General features: G+C 33.3%; 2 protein-coding genes across 2 annotated transcripts; both read right to left on the bottom strand.

Annotated features, from left to right (window-relative positions):
* Positions 1-10,196: 10,196 nt before the first annotated feature.
* LOC107632585 (serine/threonine-protein kinase Nek5) lies at positions 10,197-18,193 on the bottom strand. The gene is made up of 15 exons (XM_088508380.1): positions 17,601-18,193; positions 17,401-17,467; positions 17,240-17,305; positions 16,969-17,015; positions 16,812-16,857; positions 16,640-16,720; positions 16,503-16,545; positions 16,369-16,418; positions 15,496-15,577; positions 15,356-15,405; positions 15,136-15,209; positions 14,985-15,036; positions 14,245-14,892; positions 12,418-14,134; positions 10,197-11,365 (listed from the first exon to the last, which is right to left on the bottom strand). The coding sequence occupies exons 1-14, from the start codon at positions 17,696-17,698 to the stop codon at positions 12,419-12,421; spliced, it is 3,120 nt and encodes a 1,039-aa protein (XP_088364506.1). The 5' UTR covers positions 17,699-18,193; the 3' UTR covers positions 10,197-11,365; position 12,418.
* On the bottom strand, positions 10,652-11,305 carry LOC107632584 (uncharacterized). Its single transcript, XM_016336248.1, has one exon. The coding sequence runs from the start codon at positions 11,303-11,305 to the stop codon at positions 10,652-10,654; it is 654 nt and encodes a 217-aa protein (XP_016191734.1).
* Positions 18,194-21,268: the final 3,075 nt, after the last annotated feature.

Genomic DNA, 21,268 nt, shown 5'->3' on the forward strand with positions numbered 1-21,268 from the left:
GAATCGCTAGTATTTCGGCATGATTAAAGGATGTTGCAGCAATCGTCTGTTTCGTGGACCTCCATGATATAGCTGTTCCACCATATGTGAACAGGTATCCTGTTTGAGATCTTCCTTTATGTGGATCAGACAAGTATCCGACATCTGCATAGCCAACTAGTTGTGACATGGATCCATAGGGATAAAACAATCCCATATCAACCGTTACATGAAGATATCGAAAGATTTGTTTGATTTCACTCCAATGTCTTCTAGTTGGAGAGGAACTATATCTTGCTAGTAAATTCACAGCAAATGATATATCGGGTCGTGTATTATTAGCAAGATACATTAGCGCTCCAATGGCACTAAGATATGGTACTTCGGGACCAAGGATATCTTCATTCTCTTCTTTAGGATGAAATTGATCCTTTTTCACATCTAAAGATCTTACAATTGTTGGAGTACTTAATGGATGCGACTTATCCATATAAAATCTCTTCAAGATCTTTTCTGTGTATGTTGTTTGATGAATAAAGATCCCATTTTTTGTATGCTCGATCTGCAGGTCGAGACAAAATTTAGTCCTTTCAAGATCTTCCATCTCAAACTCTTCTTTTAGAGCTTTTATAATTGTTGGAATCTCTTCAGGAGTCCCAATTAGGGGTGTAATCGGTTCGGTTTGGTTCGGTTTTGGACCGAAAACCAACCGAACCGACCTGATCGGTTGAACGTTAATATCAACCATTCGGTTGGCTGCTTTCTGGACAACCGAACAGAACCGAACCGAACCAACAACAGTTTGGTTCGATCGATTTTTTTGGTTTTTTTATACCTAATAAACAGAATTTAAAATATCATAAAATAAAGTTTAAAACCTTCAATAAACCAGAATAACAAGAGTATATTACATCCAAATCCAGTACAAATTCAACTTAATTAAATATAAAACAAAGGCAATTAAAAATGTCTAGCAAAACAACAAAAATAAACACACTTTAAACCACAACAGTCACTTTAAAACAAATAAAAACCAAACAGCCAATCAACCACCATGCTTAATCTGAATCCACACCAGACTCATCCCCATCTTCTCCGGTTGGTGCAATTTCTACAAAAATAAAACAAGAAAATCAATATAGATTATAAATATAATATAGATTATAGATTATAAACATAAACCATGAAAGGAACTACAAATTTCTTTTTTGCATACCTAATTCAACTCTAACAGTCCACCAAAACAAGCATCATTTAATACTCACCAACTGCCATATAATCAACAGAATTTAAATTCATTAACAGCTCTAACAGTCCACCAAAACAAGCATCATTAACAGCTCAAACAGCCAATTCTATTTTATATATACCTTGTTATGTATATGACATTATTATTACAGAAAATTACTATACACAAATTACTCTAATGATTCAGCCATTGCACAAAATCTTCACATTAAAGGATCTTGGTTCCTTATCATATTTTCTTGGAATTGAAGTTCATAGAACAGATTCTATGCAGTTTGTCCCAAACAAAATATATAATAGACCTTCTATCAAAATTGGGAATGAGTGAAGGTAAAACAATGCCTATCTCAATGATTTCATCCCTAAAATTACTATCAACTGCCACTTTTAGCCAGTTCATGCATAGTCCACTAAAGCTGAATTCTAAAGCTTGACAGCTGGTGAAGCAGAGATCACATGGGTTTAGAATCTACTTCAAAAATTAAACATCAAACATCATATTACCTCACAAGCAATGTATTCAATGAATGTCTCTATTTTTCATCTAGGAAAAAAATTAAAATAAAAAAAATAAAGTGATGCATTATCCTGTGAGTTCTTGATGCAGCCAATACAAACAGAATTTTTAGCTACAGAATTTCTAAAAAACATAACCACAAAGGCACAAACAGAATTTCTCAAAATCATAACCACAAACAGAATTTGTAAAAACAATTGTTCAGGTTAAATCAAGCACAATATCACTAAACAGAATCTCTAAAAACAATTGTTCTGAATTTCTAACCTCCGAAGAAGACATTGTGGAGTTGCTTTCTGCAGGAGATGGCTTGGTGACAGGAGTGCTGCTCGGCGCTCGAGTTGGACTGCGACGGCCACTGGAGTGAGTGGAGTCTTGCTTGGCGACTGGACTGCTGCTCGGTGACAGGACTGCTTCTCGGTGAATGGATTGCTCCTCGGCGACGGCGACCCAGCGAGGCAGCGACGGCGACCCAGCGAGGCAGCGACGGCGACCCTGCGAGGCGACCCTGCGACGACGATGATTGAAGACAAGAAGAGAGGAAGAGAAGCTAGGGTTCTCCTTCAGGGTCTCCTTCTCTCGAGCATGGTGGAATCGAAGGTGGAAGTGTGGAACCGTGGAAGAGAAGAACAGAGGAAGAAAGTTAGGGCTCCGGATTTGCCGTTCGCGTAAAAGAGAGGAAGAAGGCTAGGGCTATGTGTGAAGTTGCCCTTTTATACCTAGGTTAAAGGGTAACTTAGTAAAAACACACCATTGAACCCTCATTTTTCGGTTCGGTCCGGTTCGATTCGGTTTCTGCCGAGTCAACCGAAAACCGAACCGAACCGATCGGTTTACTTCGAAAAAAACCAAAAAAAACCGATTTTTTCGGTTTTCTAATCGGTTGTTGTAAAATTCGGTTCGGTTCTGCGGTAATTTTCGGTCCGGTTCGGTAATTTACACCCCTAGTCCCAATGATATTTAAATCATCAACGTACATAGCAATTATAATGAATCTAAATGCATATTTCTTTATGAAAACACATGGAAAGATATCATCATTCTTGAATCCGTTTTTGGCCAGATACTCAGTAAGACGATTATACCACATTCGTCCCGATTGCTTTAGACCATATAAAGATCTTTGCAATTTGACTGAGTATAACTCTTGCGAATATTCATTGGATGGTTTAGATATCTTTAGTCCTTCAGGGACTTTCATATAGATATCCCGATCTAATGAGCCGTATAAATAGGCTGTTACCACATCTATTAAATGCATATGCAGTTTATGATATGCAGAGAAACTGACCAAATAACGTAATGTTATCGCATCCACTACAGGGGAATACGTTTCTTCATAATCTATACCGGGCCTTTGTGAAAAACCTTGTGCCACAAGTCGGGCTTTGTAGCGCACAACTTCATTTTTCTCATTTCGTTTTCTCACAAATACCCATCTGTATCCAACAGGTTTTACATCTTCAGATGTACGGACTACAGGTCCAAGACTTCATGTTTTGCAAGTGAGTCTAATTCAGCCTTCATGGCTTCTTCCCATTTTGGCCAATCATTTCTTTGTCGACATTCTTCGACTGATCTTGGCTCAAGATCCTTACTTTCATGCATGATATTTAATGCCACATTATATGCAAATATTTCATTGACAATTGTCTTATTTCGGTCCCATTTCTCTCCTGTAAAGACATAATTTATCGAGATCTCGTCATTTTCACAATTTTCAGGTACCTGAACGTCTTCTGGCATTAAAACTATATCAGAATTTTGGACAACTGCAGGTGTCTCTACTATGTCTTTTTCAACAGGAATGGTATTTACCTCTTTTCTCTTTCGAGGATTTTTGTCTTTGGAACCGACAGGCCTGCCATGCTTCTGGCGTGTATTTGCTTCGGTGGCTACTTGTCCTACTGGGACATCAATTCGAATTGGGGCATTTTTCACTGGTATGTAAGATTTGGTTATCCTTTTTGTATCGAAAAATGCATCAGGAAATTCATTTGCTATTTTTTTTTTGCAAATGTATAATCTTTTAAACTTCTAGTTCACATTGCCCTAATCGAGGATCTAAATTCATCAAGGATGATGCATTCCAATTAAGTTCCTTTTCAGGAAGCTTATTGAGGAACTAATTTTCTGCTAGTAAAGAATTTCACAAATAAATTCTCGTTGCTAGTATAGTTTCTAAACCAACAAAGAATCCTTTCGTACAAAAATTTGGTTATCACAAGTAACAAAATCCCTAAAAAGTAATAACCGAAGTATTTAAACCTCGGGTCGTCTCTCAAGGAATTGCAGGGAGGTATGATTTATTATTGGTTATGGAAAAGTATCTTTTTAGGTTTTTGAAATAGGGAACAAGGAAATAAATTGGCAAGAAAGTAAATTAATAATCATGAAAACCCTTGCAAGGTATAAGAACTGAAAATCTCATCCTAGTTATCCTTATCAATTGTGATGAGAATTATTTATTGCTTCCACTTAGTTAACCCTTACTAAATAAAGGAAAGTCAAGTGGACTAGTCAATGAGATTCCTCAAGTCCTAGTCAACTCCTAAGAAATGACTAGCTTTAGAGGGATCCAAATCAACCAGCAAATTCTAATTATCAATCAATAAAGGAGTTTGATAACTCAAGTGTCACCAATTACTCAACCAAAGCTAAGAATGTAAAAAGCTAAATTAAAATCACAAATCTGAAATACCTCAAATTGCATTAAATAAAGAAATCAAATCTAACATGGAGTTCATAAACCAATTTGGCAACATAAGTAATCAACAAGAGAAATAGATGAATCAAAGTGTTAGGATAAATAAAAGTAGAAGAGAAACTAAATTAAAGGAACATTGAACCTGAAATTGAGAAGAAATAAACCTAAAACTAAGAGAAATCCTAATTCCTAAGACCTAAAGAGAGGAGAGAGCCTCTCTCTCTAAAAACTACATCTAAAACCTAAAATTTCTGTATAATGAATGAATGAACGGATTTTTCCACTTTATAGCCTCTAATCTGTGTTTTCTGAGCCGAAAACTGGGTCAGAAACAGCCCAGAAATCGCTGGGGGCAATTTCAGAAATGTATAGGTCGTTGGATTTGCGCAAATCTACGCGTGCGCGTGAATTCATGCGTGCGCGTCACTTATATTCAGAGAAACTATGGTAAATTATATATCATTTCGAAACCCCGGATGTTAGCTTTCCAATGCAACTAGAACCGCCTCATTTGGACCTCTGAAGCTCAAGTTATGGTGAGTTAAGTACGAAGAGGTCAGGCTGGACAATTTTGCAGTTCCTTCAGTTTCTTGTATTCCTTCCACTTTTGCATGCTTCCTTTCCATCCTCTAAGCCATTCCTGCCTTATAAATCCTAAAATAACTTAACACAGATATCAATACATCGAATGGTAATAAGAGAGGATTAAAATTAGCAATTTAAAGGCCCAGAAAACATGTTTTCAATCATAGCACAAGATTAGGAAGGAAAATGTAAAACCATGCAATTAGTATGCATAAGTGTACAAAGACTTGATAAAAACCACTCAATTGAGCACAAGATAAACCATAAAATAGTGGTTTATCACTTATTCTCTCCCCCTAATGTTAAAAATTTTGATTCATCAAAATGACAATCTGCAAACCGGACTTTAAATACATCTCCAGTTTGTATCTCAAGATACCTCACTATAGATGGAGAATCATATCCAACATATATCCCCAATTTTCTATGGGGTCCCATTTTGGTGTGATTAGGTGGTTCAATGGGAACATATATCACACATCCGAATATTCTTAAATGGAAAACATTTAGCTGCTGGCCAAAAGCTAATTGCATAGGAGAGAACTGATGGTAACTCGTTGACCTCAAACGAATAAGTGCTGCGGCATGTAAAATAGCATGCCCCAAACTGAGGTTGAGAAATTTGTTCTCATAAGTAAGGGTCTAGCAATTAATTGGATGCGCTTAATAAGTGATTCTAGTAACCCATTTTGTGTGTGAACATGAGCTACTGGATGTTCAACACTTATTCCATTAGCCATACAATAAGCATCAAAAGTTTGGGAAGTAAATTCATCAGCATTATCAAGATGAATTGCTTTGATTGGATTTTCTGGAAATTGTGCTTTTAATCGAATAATTTGAGCCAGTAATCTCGCAAACGCCAGGTTGCGAGAAGATAATAAGCACACATGTGACCATCTCGAAGATGCATCTATCAGGACCATAAAATATCTAAAAGATCCACATGGTGGATGAATAGGTCCACATATATCGCCTTGAATCTTTTCTAGGAATTCAGGGGACTCAAATCCAATTTTTACTGGTGATGACCTTAAAATTAACTTCCTTTGAAAACATGCAGCACAACAAAGAATCTTCTGGTTCTTTAGTGAATGTCCATGGGAGTTTTCAACAATTCTCCGCATCATGGTTGTTCCCGGATGACCCAATCGGTTGTGCCAAGTTATGAATTCATTTGGACTAGTAAACTTCTGGTTTACAGTGGCATGTGATTCAATTGCACTAATCTTGGTATAATATAACCCAGATGAAAGTGAGGGCAACTTTTCTAATATAACCTTCTTATTTGAATCATGAGTTGTGATACATAAATACTCATGATTTCCCTCATTCATTGTCTCAACATGATATCTATTTCGGCGAATATCTTTGAAACTCAACAAAGTCCTCAGGGACTTGGTAGATAATAGTGCATTATTTATTATAAATTTTGTTCCTCCAGGAAACAAAATTATAGCTCTTCCGGAGCCTTCTATTACATTGCCTGAGCCAATAATAGTATTAACATATTCCTCTTTTGGCACAAGATGGGTAAAATATATACACTTTTGAGAATAGTGTGCGAACTTGCACTATCCGCAAGGCATACATCTTCATTATATATCCTTGCCATTTTCTTCAAAGAATAATAATAATAATAATAATAATAATAATAATAATAATAAAATGAGTAGTATGCACAGTTAAATTGAATACTTGATCAGAATTATTTTTCTAAGAAATATTGTACATAAAAATAATGTCATATACTAAAATTTTATTTTACAATATGACACATTTAATGATTTCAAAATTCATAAAAATTAATATTTCATTATTTATATACATCATATTTGAAACTTAAATACATAGAAAATAAAACTTAACAATACTTTACATTATTTATTTACATAGATACTTAACAAACACACATATTAAACTATTCCATCATTGATCAAATGGCCAATATTTTCTTCAGGATCCTCGAAGAAATCAGATACATCATAATGAGTAGTGGAATTTTCAGTATCATTTGAAACAAAATTTGTTTCCTTTCCTTTGTTGTCTTTTTTCAAAGATGTCTGGTAAAGATCGACTTGGTCCCTTGGGGTACGACAGGTACGTGACCAATGACCCTTTCTACCACAACGAAGTGCCTGGTGGTAACTCTGAACAAAACAAGTGGTTGGTAGGATTCTTTGCAGTTGTTTGTAACATTTGGCTGGAACGAAATCGCAGAGTTTTTCAGAACTCTGTGACAGGAGTTGATGCTATCAAGAATAGGTCATTTTTGAGTTACAGAAAATGGTGCGGGGTTGATCCGTTTGGTTGTTGATGGCAATGCCGGAAATGACAACGGATTAGATTCTTTGTACCGTGTTTATGTTCGTATTTTAGTTATTGTCTTTATTTCCTGCTTGCTCCACATTTGTGTGTTGAGCTCCTTTTGTTCAAAAAAAATAAATTTTCATAAATATATTTTGTCAATATCTAATTAGACATATTAGGTATTATATATATTATCAATTAACATTTTACAGCATCAATCTTTAAAAAAAATTGTTAATGGAGTAATTGAAAGACAAATATAATTAATTTGTAATCTTTAAAAGATCAATTTAATTAAAAAATATTTCAATGATAAATTTAAAAAATACTTATCTTCCAGAAATTAATTTAACTATTACCTCTAGTTATACCTTATCATGGTGTTATCTTATTTTTTTCTTCGACCTGAGCGTGCTCATATCGTGCAAAATAATAGATTATACGTTAAAAGAATAGTTACATATGTTTTGTTGTTAATTAACGTGTTGATTTAGAGGATGAGAAATGTTAGAGGTTATCACAATTGATTATTTTTTGTTTTTGCTTAGTCATCAATTTAATTCTTAGTTTTGTTTTTTTTAGTCTAGTTAATAATTCAACAACATATTTTATTTCATATTTTTAAATATTAATGATAAACAATAAATTTTGATAATTCTCTTACATTTTTATTATATGATTTCATAGTTGAACTATAACTAACGAATTAAGTATTATAAATTCTACCGACCAAAAAATATTATAAATTCTGATCCAAATGAATAATAAAAAGGTTTAATTACTTTGTTAGTCTTTATAATTTTACTATATTTTTAATTTGGTTCCTTTTTTTTTTAATTGAGTCTTTAGATCATTTATTTTTTTTAATTAATTAGGTCTCTCTTGATAACAAACATTAAAAAAATTTTAAAAAAAATAAATTTATTATTATACTTATTATTTATTCTTTAAAAATCTCTCATATTCGGTAAAATTCTAACTAAAATTCTAACCAATTCTATTATTTCTAAAACGTGTACTTTATTTTTTAGAATTTTCAACGATAAATTATTTATTGTTTTATCAGAATGTGACTGCTGAGATAGCAATTGCTGAAAAATTGTTTGTAACTGATGTTTTTGATGAATTAAAATTTTGTTTCAGTTATATTATCAAAAATAATTAACTCAGAACAAAAATAACAATTCATCCATGTTAACAACAATAAACAATTCAAAAAATTAACTCAAAATAACAATTAACTCAAAAAAAAAAAAACAATTAATAATTAAAAAATTAATTAAAAAAAACAACAATTAACTCACAGAAATAAAATTAAAAAAGCAGTAGAGGAATAAAAGTTTATCAGCAATGACAGAGAATGAGCTAGATGACGAGGAGAGGACGAACGTCCATGACACAAGAAGAGAACTCTTTGATGTCTCTGTCATCATAATTGAAAACAGGCTCCTGCGACTACTAAGAGTAGGAAAAGGAGAAGAAAGTCATTTCCATATAGACGCGTAATTGATACCTTTGTTGAGGGGTCCAGAGATCTTAGACGTGAAAGGTGAAAGGGAAGAAGCAAAACAAGTAACGGAATCACCTAAATGCAATCGACAATAATTAAATATTTAAATACTACTAAGATTTTATAAATTTGCTATTGGTTTGTTTCAACTTTAATTTCAGAAGACCTCATCACTCCCTTTGCCTCTTTCCTAGAATGCTCCAAACTGCAACAATCGATCATGGAGGTGTGTTCTTATTTTATATAAGGCATCTGTTATCAACTTAACTTTGATATATTAAATATTGTTTAAAAAAAATTTACAGTCATTTAATTAATTAATTATATGTATAGTGACTCAATTATATCTGGTTTTAAAATGATAGTTTATACAATAGTTGTGAAAAGTATTTATTTTGGCTAACAACTATTAAATTAATTATTAGTATAAAATATATATTAAAATATAAAAATATACAATAAACATGTACAAATAATATATGTATATATGCATAAATAAATTATAATTAATTTAGTGATTGATTTTTATATGTACATAATATTTTTTTAATATGATAATATATAATTAAATATATGTATAAAATTTATATACAATATTATTGTATTAAAATTAAATTTATATTATTATTAACTTATTTTGTATGTTTATGATATTATGATTTTGTAGAATTTATTATATTCTATTTGATAATAAATGATGAGGTCCACACAATATTCTATCTAAAAGGAGTTGGAAATAAAGGTTATCAACTTATCATATAAAGAGATGATCATATAATTTAGGGGGTGTTTATATATGAGGATGTTCTGTCTTTTCTATAATTAAGGGAGAAGAGTAGTTATCTATTAAATTTGGCCACATAATTGATGTTCTATCTATATTCTATAATAATTAAATCAAACTCTTTATAACGGTAATGTGCCTCAATTGGTTGGGTTTTCCTAATCAAGCAATGCCAAACAATTTTCTTCCACATTAAATACTCAGAACGCAAAGAGAAATATCATAAATGTTTGATAACAAAAAAAATTAGTCAAAACTTATTTTATTTAATTAAATAAAATAAATAAGATAAATTCTGACCTTTGTTTTTTCTCTCCCATAGCATTACCGAAAAAATATATGCACGTTAGAGTCATTATCCTTCTATCAACTTTTCTATATTATACCTTATAGCTATACAATCAAAATAACCATGTAATTTCGTTTGATAGATTAAACAACCAAATTTTAACCCAAAAATCATTTTTTAAATAAATAAAATTATCTTTCATGCTAGGCTCTGTATCTCATTTGAACCTCATTTAATAAATTAATAGTAAAAGATCGCACATAAGTAAGCTATGTAAAACTTTCATATGAGAGAAAATTCATTTCTGACGCTCAATTTTTATATCAGCTACAAAATTAAGTACTCCAATATATGCATGACCCATAGAACTCAAAAGGTTCCATTTTCTACCAAGGGTGATGCTATATGACCAAATCATTTTGGTAACCAGGTTGGTTTAATAGATTGAGAATTGATAACTAGAAATTTTAGTTAAAAAGGAAGGAGAAGAAAGACTTAGTTAGACTATAGTTACAAAAATAATTTATTCACCTAATATTTCTTTTGATAGAAATTCAGGTGCAGTTAACTTCATGTGAAGTTGATAACTGAAAGTCATTAAATAATTTAACAGATTTGACTAAATTATCATGTAACAACTCTCAACTATCAACTTCATATGAAGCTAATTACACCTGAGTTTTCACCCGTTCTTTTTCTACCATCATCTTTTGGTCTTCTTTTCAATCAATGTCTTCTTCAGCCTCATGGCAATGCTTTCCTATACCCAAAAGCTTGCCACTGTCTTTTGGAGAGAAGAACCCCACATCAAGATCCCCGCAGAAAACATCCAAGAACTTTTCCTTGCTTGGCAAGATTCCTGCTTCAAATCTTGCCCTAACCACCATTCTAACGTCGAAGTTCACCACTCCTTTGTTCCATTCCTTAACCATATTCTCTGGCACTTCCTTGCGCACGAACCTGGGCGAGTCCCTCACGACCAAGGACACAACCACAGTCTTGTTGGCCAGCTTCTCAAGGTACACAGGCTTCGTCGCAGCCACCGAGAGCCCCACCTGACCATAGTACACCAACACATTGAAATGGTCAAGCACAACTTCGATCTTCTTGTTGGGGTTCAATATGGCTAGTTCCACTTGGTACTTCCCTCTTAGTTGAGTGGTCGAGACACTGAAGTTGGAGACAGAGAATGAGGTGACTTGAAAGGTGGGTTCTTGTATGTCCATGACAAACCAAACTATGCTGAAGATCACCATCAAAAGAACAAACACTAAAACCAGAGCCAAAATCAGTTTCCGGATGCAGCCACCATTGCCTGATGAGGTCCTACTTGCTGTGGCAGTGCTGGCACCATTAGTAGAGTGCTCGACATCCATTGGTTCTGATCTTCAAATAAGTGTGTGTATGTGCGCGCGCACTTGCAGCCGAGTTTTAGGCTTAAATGGCAACAGACAAGTGTTGTTATGTGGGTGAAAGTAATGCAATGATTTAAAAGTGGAAAGGGTATGATGAAAGACAATGAAGGAACCATAAAGGTATATATATGAACACAAACCGCGTAGAAATTGCTAACAATAAATAAATAAATAAATAAAGTACCTAGTTTCTAGGCATGTTCCACTGTGCTTTCAACGAAAAAATGGAAACAAGAGGGGAATGGGAAACTATTGAGTTGCAAATGAATGTTTGATATCTGAATTTGGCGACAAAATGAGAACTATACAAACAAGGAGCCAAAAAGCAGTTAATAACTGAATATGTTCCTACAATTTTGTCTCTACCAATCATTCCAAGACCCTTTTTTATCAGCTTGAGTCAGTTAAGTGTCAGTACACGCATTTCTGTCTCTTAGCTTTGCATTATATCACTCAATAAGACAATGACACCTACGGAACTCAGAGACATGATGGATCATGGCCATAGACATTATATCTTGAAATACTAAATTAGTTTATTTTGTATCTTTTTTAACAAAAATGACACATAGACACTCATAAGAGGCAGTTTATTTTTATATTTTTTCTTTTATTATTCTTATTAATTTTTCATAATTATATTTTTTATCGTTATATTTTTATTTTTAAATTGTGTGAAAGAAAATGAGAGTAAATTAAACTTTTATAATGTATTCTTTTTCATATATAGTTTACCACCAAATAAAATACAAAAATATTAATTTTTGTGTCCCTCTATCCTTTGTGTCTTGCCTTATTGTGTTGTTGAAACCAACAGACTTAAGTCCATAATGTGTACACTTTATCTTTAACAAATGTGCTGGAGGCACACAATGTCCATACAATTGACCGGAAGTTGATGTTATTAATTTTGTATGGTCACTATTTACAACAGCATAAAAGCATTGAAAGAATTACAATGATTGTTTTTGTACTCTTAAAAATTCAAGAGGAACTTGAATAGATATGAACTATTAAAAGCAAATTGTAAAACATCAATTAGGAGCGAACTTGTTACGTGTGAACGAAGATACCTCATGAACCGCGTCCTCCGCATTCCTCGGACATCATTCCTTTAAGACTTCTCGCTAACCAAATCGCTGTCTCCCTTGGCGAAACCTTGTCTTTCCCAAAGGGCTTCAGAACAACTTGAAGTTCCTCCAATCTATTTTGCTGCAGCAACTCCGCAGACAATTCTAGGAGCTCTTCGAGTGCCTCGGCTCTCTGCCTGAAAGATTTCACATCCAGTATTTCCTTCACCGGAGGTTTGTCTTCGGTTGTAGGAGTATCGTGTTTACTTAACTCGGTGGAATTAGATTCTGAAACTAATGAAACCGGGTTGCTTTTGTCTTGTTCCTTAAGACCAGCATGATCAGACATAGTTGATTTCATGCATGAAGCATCAGAGAAACTTGGAGATTTAACGATTGGCAGAGTGCCATTGTTTCTTGTTTCGAACTGATCAGATGTATTTGGTTTCGTGCTTGGCAGTTCAGAGGAACTAGAAGATTTCAATGTCAAAGGAGGGCTTGAATTTCTTGCTTCTACATCATCCCTCACAACATTGATGAACTTACCAACATCTAAATTTTGAACTCCTTTCTCAACAGATTCCTTAACTGGCTGCTCATTTCCAACCCGGTAACTGCTATGCCGTATTACATGGATGACATCATCAAAGGCCGGAGGAAGATGGCCAGCATCTGGCCTTTCCGGTGCTGGATTCTGCACAACAGTACCTTTCTCTTGCAAGACTTTCTGGCTCGATAGCTTAGTAGATGTAATCAGAGGAGCAGTTTCAGACACCGATGATAATCGCTCCCTCACTGTGGATTTGTCGTCCCCAGAGGACTTACACATGGGTTCTGGCTGACAAACGATTTCAGACTTACCTTCAGACTTCCTTAGTGGAAGAACACCGCCATAAACCGGCTTTTCTGCAGAATTTTCAAGTGGATGTTGGATAGTTGTGGCTAATGTTATTTCCTTAGAAATATCATGATGATCTATGATTTCGTCTGCGGCTTCAGCACAAGGGCCTACAGATTTATTATCAGATCCAAAGGAAACATTGATACTTGTATGTTTAACAGGAAGGCTATCTTCTGATGCAGAAGTAACCTCAGAATCTTCAATAGGGAGATCAAGACTTATCCTTGAATCCATTTTCTCATTACTATTAGTGTTCCGAAAACTCCAGGTAACCTCGCCAGTCTTGTTGCAAACGTTTTCAACCTTCTTACAATGTGCACAGGTTGTAGGTGGGCATGATTCTGCACCTACATTTTTGAGTACATTCTCGTTATCAGGAAGTGTTTCTTCTCTCATGTCAATAAAAATTGTTGCATCATCATAAATTTCACATCCTTGAATAGAGACCGAAGATGATGCGGAATTACTGCTGTCTGTTTGCATTCCTTTGGAGCTTCGGCCAAAAGCCTTCTGAGGCTCTCTAGCAGCTGGTCTAGAAAGATGTGGTACATTGCCATTGGTCAACTGACAACGGCTAATGTCGGGCTCCTGAGCTGTTCTATTTGAACCTGACTTCCCATTATCATTTGTTGCATTTGGAACATCAAGCCCAACTGGCCTCATTCGAGCCGGAAATGAAGGTCGTCTAGTTAAGGTAGGGGGAGTCCTTTGCAATGTTCTATCAGGAAGTCCTTCTCCCTCTACTGGTTTGACATTGCCAGATGGCGAAGTCAAGTCGTGCCTAGGTTTCGCTTTTGGTGAGGACTCTGTCACTGGCAACTGCTAACAAGCATAAACAAGAATCCGGGAAACCGGAAATATATTTCACTGTTAAGATAAAATCTTCAAAAAATAACTAGGACAGTAGATATCTTTAAATGCTACTGTACCTGATGCTTTGAAGGATGCAATCCTTGTATTCGTTTTACAGAGTCCGGGGATCCCTTTGGATGCGCAACAGCTGGGGACTCTACATTTGGCTTCAATCCAGGAGCTGTGAAATTGGGTTTTGGCAATTTGGACAACGTCTCTATATTAGTCTTTGGTGTTGATACACCACCAACCTTTATGCGATTGCCTCTCATCGGAGAAGTTGCTTCTCTAAGTTTTCCTTCTTTTAACGCCATCATTATACTTCTAATTGTTTTCGGCTGCTTAGATTCAATATTAGAACATGGCTCATTATAAGATGGTTTCATCACTTCTTGCTCAGTTGCTTTAGCATTGACATTATTAGAGCCGTTTTCTTCTTCACTAGCCAGGAGATTCTCTGAGCTATCGTCATCAATTGATGCCATATCTGTTTCGGTGGCTTTGTTATGCTCGGGCACGGATGTTGCAATGTGTCTCTCATGTGACATCAAACTGTCTTTGTCACTACTTGAACTAGTACTGCTTTGACTTTCAGCCATATTTTTTCTAGAATAATTGACAGCTGAAATCGGTTTTCCTGGAGAACATGATGTTGGAGAACTAAAAGACGGACGATATTGATCAACATAAGGTTGCAAGTAAGGGTGCTTTAACACTTCTGATGCCTGTGAAAAGTTGAGAGTGAGAATGTTTAGGATAAGCAATGATACTAAACCATTTCGATAATGCAAATTATTTATTTTCAAGAGAGCCTTACTGTTGGCCGATGCTCCGGACTTTTTCTTAGCATGCCCTTTATCAGTGTTTTCCTGTAGGAACACAAGTCAACAAAAACTAAGATTTTCGACATAAAAGACGACAAATAAGAATTGAACCAGCAACATTAACATAAGCATATGGAATCTTACAAGGAAGGGGAATAACAAGGAGGCAACGGGCCAATAGAGGAACGGTTTATCTTGCTTATTAGTCCTGCCATATCCTGAAACACAATATACCATGTTACTAATATAATAGAGTCAACAGCAAAATAGATAACAGAACGAAAATGCATAGTTCATGGCGTATTTTTACAATTTCACATTTTATCAAAATCCTAAACATAAATTAAAAATAAAGAAATCTTACAAAAGCTTTAAAAGCCGGGCGATGAGCAGCCATCTCATATATACAGCACCCTGAACAGCATAAGAATGCATTTTAATTTTTAGCCACAGCAAAACTACCAAACCGAGAAGTATCAGATGCTTGCCTCTAAAGATACATACCTAGTGACCAGATATCAGATTTGAATCCATAAGGAATATCCGCAAGCAGTTCAGGACACATGTAATTGGGAGTCCCGACCACCTGCATAAAAAAATTCACCACAATAACTAATTACACTTCGGGTTTGGGGTGACTGTTCTGTAATGTCATATTATCAAACATGAAGTTTCCTGCAGCATAATCTTCCAGATGAATATTAAAAATTATAACAGAATTGAATAAAACATGGAAAAATCTAGTTCAAAATTCTCATAAATAAATCTAGTACCACCCAGGTTTTTTGCCTAAAATAAATAGGCAAATACCTCCGCGTATAAAAGTTTAGTGCCAATTTTAGTTCAAGTAAACACAGGCTTAATGCTTTGCATGAAACAAACATTAATACTTCTTTTTATGGTTAAAAGGATAAGATAATTTAGCCAGATTCTGTTCAGCATCCATGGTTCTGTTCAAAGCTAGTTTAGATATATGGTTAGAGAAAATTAAGTAGTAAGGTGCAAAGCTTCAAATAAATGTAAAAATAGGAAAATGGTGCTAAGGAAAAACTTGATGCTTCGGTTTTCATGAACACAAGAAGTAAGAGGGAATGAAAACTAGGAGAGAAAGGTCCATGTTGTATTAGAATAGCTGTCTTCTTAGTGTAACTGTATGTCTTCGTACAAGAGCAAGAGAGGGGAATAATATAAAAACGAAAATGTCTACACTAAATCTGTAACTTGTCATCAGTAAATGGTGTTATCATGCAGAATTCACCAATGTGATATAAGCTATATAGAACGAAGTATAGAATGGATCCTTACATCTTTTAAACTAAATAGTTCAGATTCAAGGAAGAGAAAGAAGAAGATGCAAATTCATTATTTCAGACATACCGATGAAGCCAAATCATCTGCTTTTAGCGTCTTAGCGAGCCCAAAATCCCCTATAATCAGGAAACACAGAAAAATTCAGAAGGGAGAATTAAAACTCTATCAACAATGTAGCCAAAGATGGTAGATAGACTCACCGAGGCGAACATCTTGGTCCTTGGTAAGAAAAATGTTGGAACACTGTTGGCAAAATCAACAAAACCAGACTAAATATAGATTACACGAAGAAGGCAAGAGAAGTGGACCACATAATTTGTTTCATACAAGTGTATACCTTTAGGTCACGATGTAAAACGAAATTTGAATGAAGATATTCCACTGCCAAGAGTAACTGAGTGAACCATTTGCAGAGTTTCTGAACAATTTCAACAACTTCAACGTGAAAATCTAAAACTAATTTAATATTATAGGAAAACAATACACCGCGTACACATCCATCACAATACCTCCTCAGGAAAGTAAGCACCATTTGTTTTCTTCATCAATTCGGCCCTATTCAAAAAATGAAAGAAAACCAGTAAATCAAGGAATTATGCACAACAAAATTATGAACTTTTAAGTGAGTCGGCAACAAGCTCATACATATAACCATAATAAACTTACATATCTCCTCCTTCACAGTATCCAGTAACAATACAGACATAGCAACCCTACAACAAAAGAATAATGCTTTAGCTGCTTAACTGAAAAAAAGAAAAAGAGTAATCAAAATTTTCCTTGTTTAGGAATTAGGATGATATATCATTATTAAAAAAGAAAATGTTATAATAGAGCAATATTGCAAAAATTTAACCATTTGTTGAAAAAGAAAACTGGACTATGATGAAAACACATCATATATTATATAGATATAGAAAGTGATAGGGTCTCTCACCTTCTCAACCCATGCCTCCTTGAATTCTACAATGTAAGGATGCTGGATTCTAGCAATAAGAGCCATCTACGAAGCCCAATTAGCAACAACAATGATCAAATCTCCAATTTCAAAAAGAACAATCCTGATGTAAAGGGAATTACAATAAACACCAAACTAACCTCTTGATGTGCAGATCTTCTGCATCTTTCAGTCTGCCTAGCAAGCCTGATTTTCTTCAACACATATCTGCAATCCCAATGGAAAACCAAACATTTATCCATTAGATTTTATTTTATTTTATTTTTTCTAATCTTTTGAAGCTACCTATGAAGAAAGAAAAGCTAAACACCCAAATGCAGAAGAAAACGGGGATCATTACTTTTTCTTCTCAGATTTGTGATGAACAAGGATGGCAGCTCCAAAAGCACCTCTTCCGATCTGTTCCATGATCTCATACTGATCCATCCGAGACTCCATTGCTCTTGATCCCTCAAACCCCCCAAATTTCAAAAGAGAAAACCCCAAAAACACCAACAAAAATAAAATCTTTCGGATATTGCTATGCTAGATACCAAATTCACACCATTCCCCACTTCTCAAAATCCTCACTTTTAGCATCAAAATGGAACCATTTCAAATAAAAAACGAATCTTTCTTGAAACCATATAGTGGTTCTTCCCTCTACATTGCTTCCAAGCTCCACCTATTCCCTCATTCAGTGAACTGACCCACACCCTCACCACTAGTAAGTAGTAACCATCATCGCAATGATAACAATAATAGTGGCAGTAATTGCATGCCCATGATTAATTGGAACGGAGGATGTTGAAAGTTTCAACCTTTGTTGCCAAGTTGGAGATACAATAGAAGCCACAAAAAGGGGTCTATTGACAATGAAGCACTCTCTTTCTCTCTCTAAGTGTGTGACTCAGACACAGATGAAGAGAAAGATGAATGCTTATGGGTATGCTTAGGTATTAGCCGACAATCACAGCTGGTTTAACCATCTTACTAGCTTTCTTGTTTTTTTCTGCAAAATTTCCTTTTTTTGTTGGGTATCTAAACAAAATAAAAAAACAAAACAAACTAACTAAACTGAATGAAAGTAAATAATTTGCTCAAAGTTTTTCCTAGGAGAATTCTAAATAACATGACTCTCATTAATCAAAACTCCATCACACCCTAATTAATCTGTAGCTTTGTTTGCTTTATGACTAATTCATTTAAAATAGACGACTTAGATTTGACTAGGAACTCTTTAATCTCAATAATTAGATCAAAAATATCATATATGGCATCATAAGCACTATAATATAAAAGATACAAGATATTCAAACATTCAGTTTTACCAATAATATATTTGATATCACACTTTTAAATTAGAATATGTCCTCTTCAAATAACAAATAACTCACATCTAAAAATAGACAAAAAAAAAATACTACTCAAATAACTCATCACCCAACAGTCATTAGAATCTTTAATTATATATCCAAAACCAACCACTTGCAAATCAGAAACCATATTAGCATTAGAATTAATTTTAAAAAAGTTACTTGACGAAGGTTTCCAAAATATCCAGTAATTTAAACATCGAAATAAAGAAAACTTCTCGGCATGTAATCCTATAGAGTTAATCGTGATCTTAACATTTGCTATCACTATATAATCAGACCAAAGACACTGAACATTTTTAATGTCATTGCACTTACTTCTCCACATCCACCACAATCCCACCCCAAGAATTATTTCGTTGCTAGGGCATAACCTTACGCAATCAAGACACAAGAGACCTTCCACTAACTGAATCAACTAAAGAAAGATCCAACATCTGTCAAATTGAAATAGATTTTTTGCAGTCCTACAAACAATGCTCCATAATTTATGGAGTCTCATTACATCTCTGATAAATGTCCGAGTTAGACAGGCAGACAGCTGCCGCTTGTAACGAAAAACTTCAGTGGAAAGAGTATTGTGTAACTCAAGCCAAATGATGAACTTTATCTTATCCGAAATATTAAGATTCCATAACCACTACCAACTGATACAAACATTCCAATTGAATTTTCTCCTTGCAAACTATCTATAACTTTTTCTAGCATTATGAATACTTTCAATTTGTAAATAAATATTCAATTAATTCTATCATTTTTTACACTATAAATGATCTAATTATAAAATTAATAGCAATATATAGATTCAATTAAAAAAAATATAAAAATTTAATTAAAAATTTAGTGAAATTATAAGAACCAATAAAATAATTAAACTTAAAAACAATAGAAATGAGTCACATTATATCATTTTATTGTGAATTGAATGATTTTAACAAAATTCTAACAGTAATTAGTACTAATTAGATAAGCATATATAATTATTAACTAGCAAGTACTAACAATTAAAACAAACTTTATGAAAATAAATGCTTTATTTTGCGTCTTGTTGAGTGATGATGAATGCTCATTAATAGCGATGATAAGGAGTCATGGAGAGTGTCACCTTCTTGGGAGAAATGTGAGTCATCTATTGCTATGATCAGGAGACACACACATCAACTATATCATTAACGGTTTGTGCTTTGAAATTTATCATTTTCTACACTCTATGCCTTCTTCGGATTTAGAATTATTGGAATTATTCATAATGTATTTTGGAACTATATTTAATGAACAATAGTATTATTTGAGTTATGTAAAAATTTTATATTATATATATTTAATTTAAATTCAAACCTTTTAAAATGATTGTTCAAATAGTTGGTGCAAAAGTTAAAATCATATATTATTCATTTATGACATGAGAAAATATTATTTAATAGTGCATTGTTATTCAATAATTTAAGTTTGTTGAGAAATATGTTTATAATATGGTGTTAACATACAATTTAATAACACAGAGAGGCGTGTAGGATATGATAACAATTTATGTATCTTTAATTTATTCAATAATATATTACATTTGTAGAAAAGATAATTCGTAATAAAAGTTAATTAATCTCACCATCTTTTGATTAAACGAAACATAAAAGAAGAACTTTAGATGATGAAAAATTATGATAGTGTGAAGTGAAATGAATGCGTGGAGCAGCATCAAATGCCACTTGTTAATATATATTATTATCCTTTTTAAAAAAAAAAAAAAGAACATTCCATGACTAAATATTCATAGTGATTGTTAAGATTCGTAATTTTTATTATTTTAATTTCTCAAATTAAAAATTTATTATATTGGTTTATAAATTTTAATTTTAGGCATTATATTCGTTCTTAAATTTTTTTTGTATTGAGTCGATGAACGAAATATCAAATTAGCTCTTATTTATCACAATAAATACAGAATTAAATGATATTGTTTCGTTTTAATCCTTAAACAAAATAAAAATAGATTATTTTAAAAAATAAGTAGAGATAAAACAGTTTACACATCATATAAATTTTTTTTATCTTTTTATTTTATCTTGTTCAAACATTAAAATAAAACACCATTTAATTTTATATCTAGGTAATAATAACTTAGAACTAGTTCAGTACTTTATTTATTAATTCAACGTTAAAAAATATCTAAAAATTAATATTATATTTAAAATTAAATTTCAAAAATCAATATAATTAATATAATAAATTATAGATTTAAGAGACTAAAATAATGAAAGACTATTTTAAAAATTTAGTCACATTCCATTACATTTTGTTTTTCAAATCTAAAATATCATTACACGCTATAATGAATTAAGTTACTATTATTCCATTTACACTTAAATAACTCATTCGAGATTTCTTAAGTACGTATTTATATATTTCAAAACTTTTCTCTTCAAATTCATCCTCCATTGTATACAATTCTTTATTATTTTTTTTCAAATATCTTATTTAATTCTAAGTCCATCATCATCATATCAATGTACATGCCTTGGCTTTTATTTAGGATTCTTTGTTCTTTCTGTTGACCTGATTAAGCAACACTAATTAACTCTTGTTGATGACGCTAAACCGCACCACCTTTAATAATTGAGCAAATTAAAGGGAAAAAAGTTGCATCAAATTCAAG

Source organism: Arachis ipaensis, chromosome B3, assembly GCF_059453495.1.
Source record: "Arachis ipaensis isolate K30076 ecotype BB chromosome B3, ASM5945349v1, whole genome shotgun sequence".
NCBI lineage: Eukaryota > Viridiplantae > Streptophyta > Magnoliopsida > Fabales > Fabaceae > Arachis > Arachis ipaensis.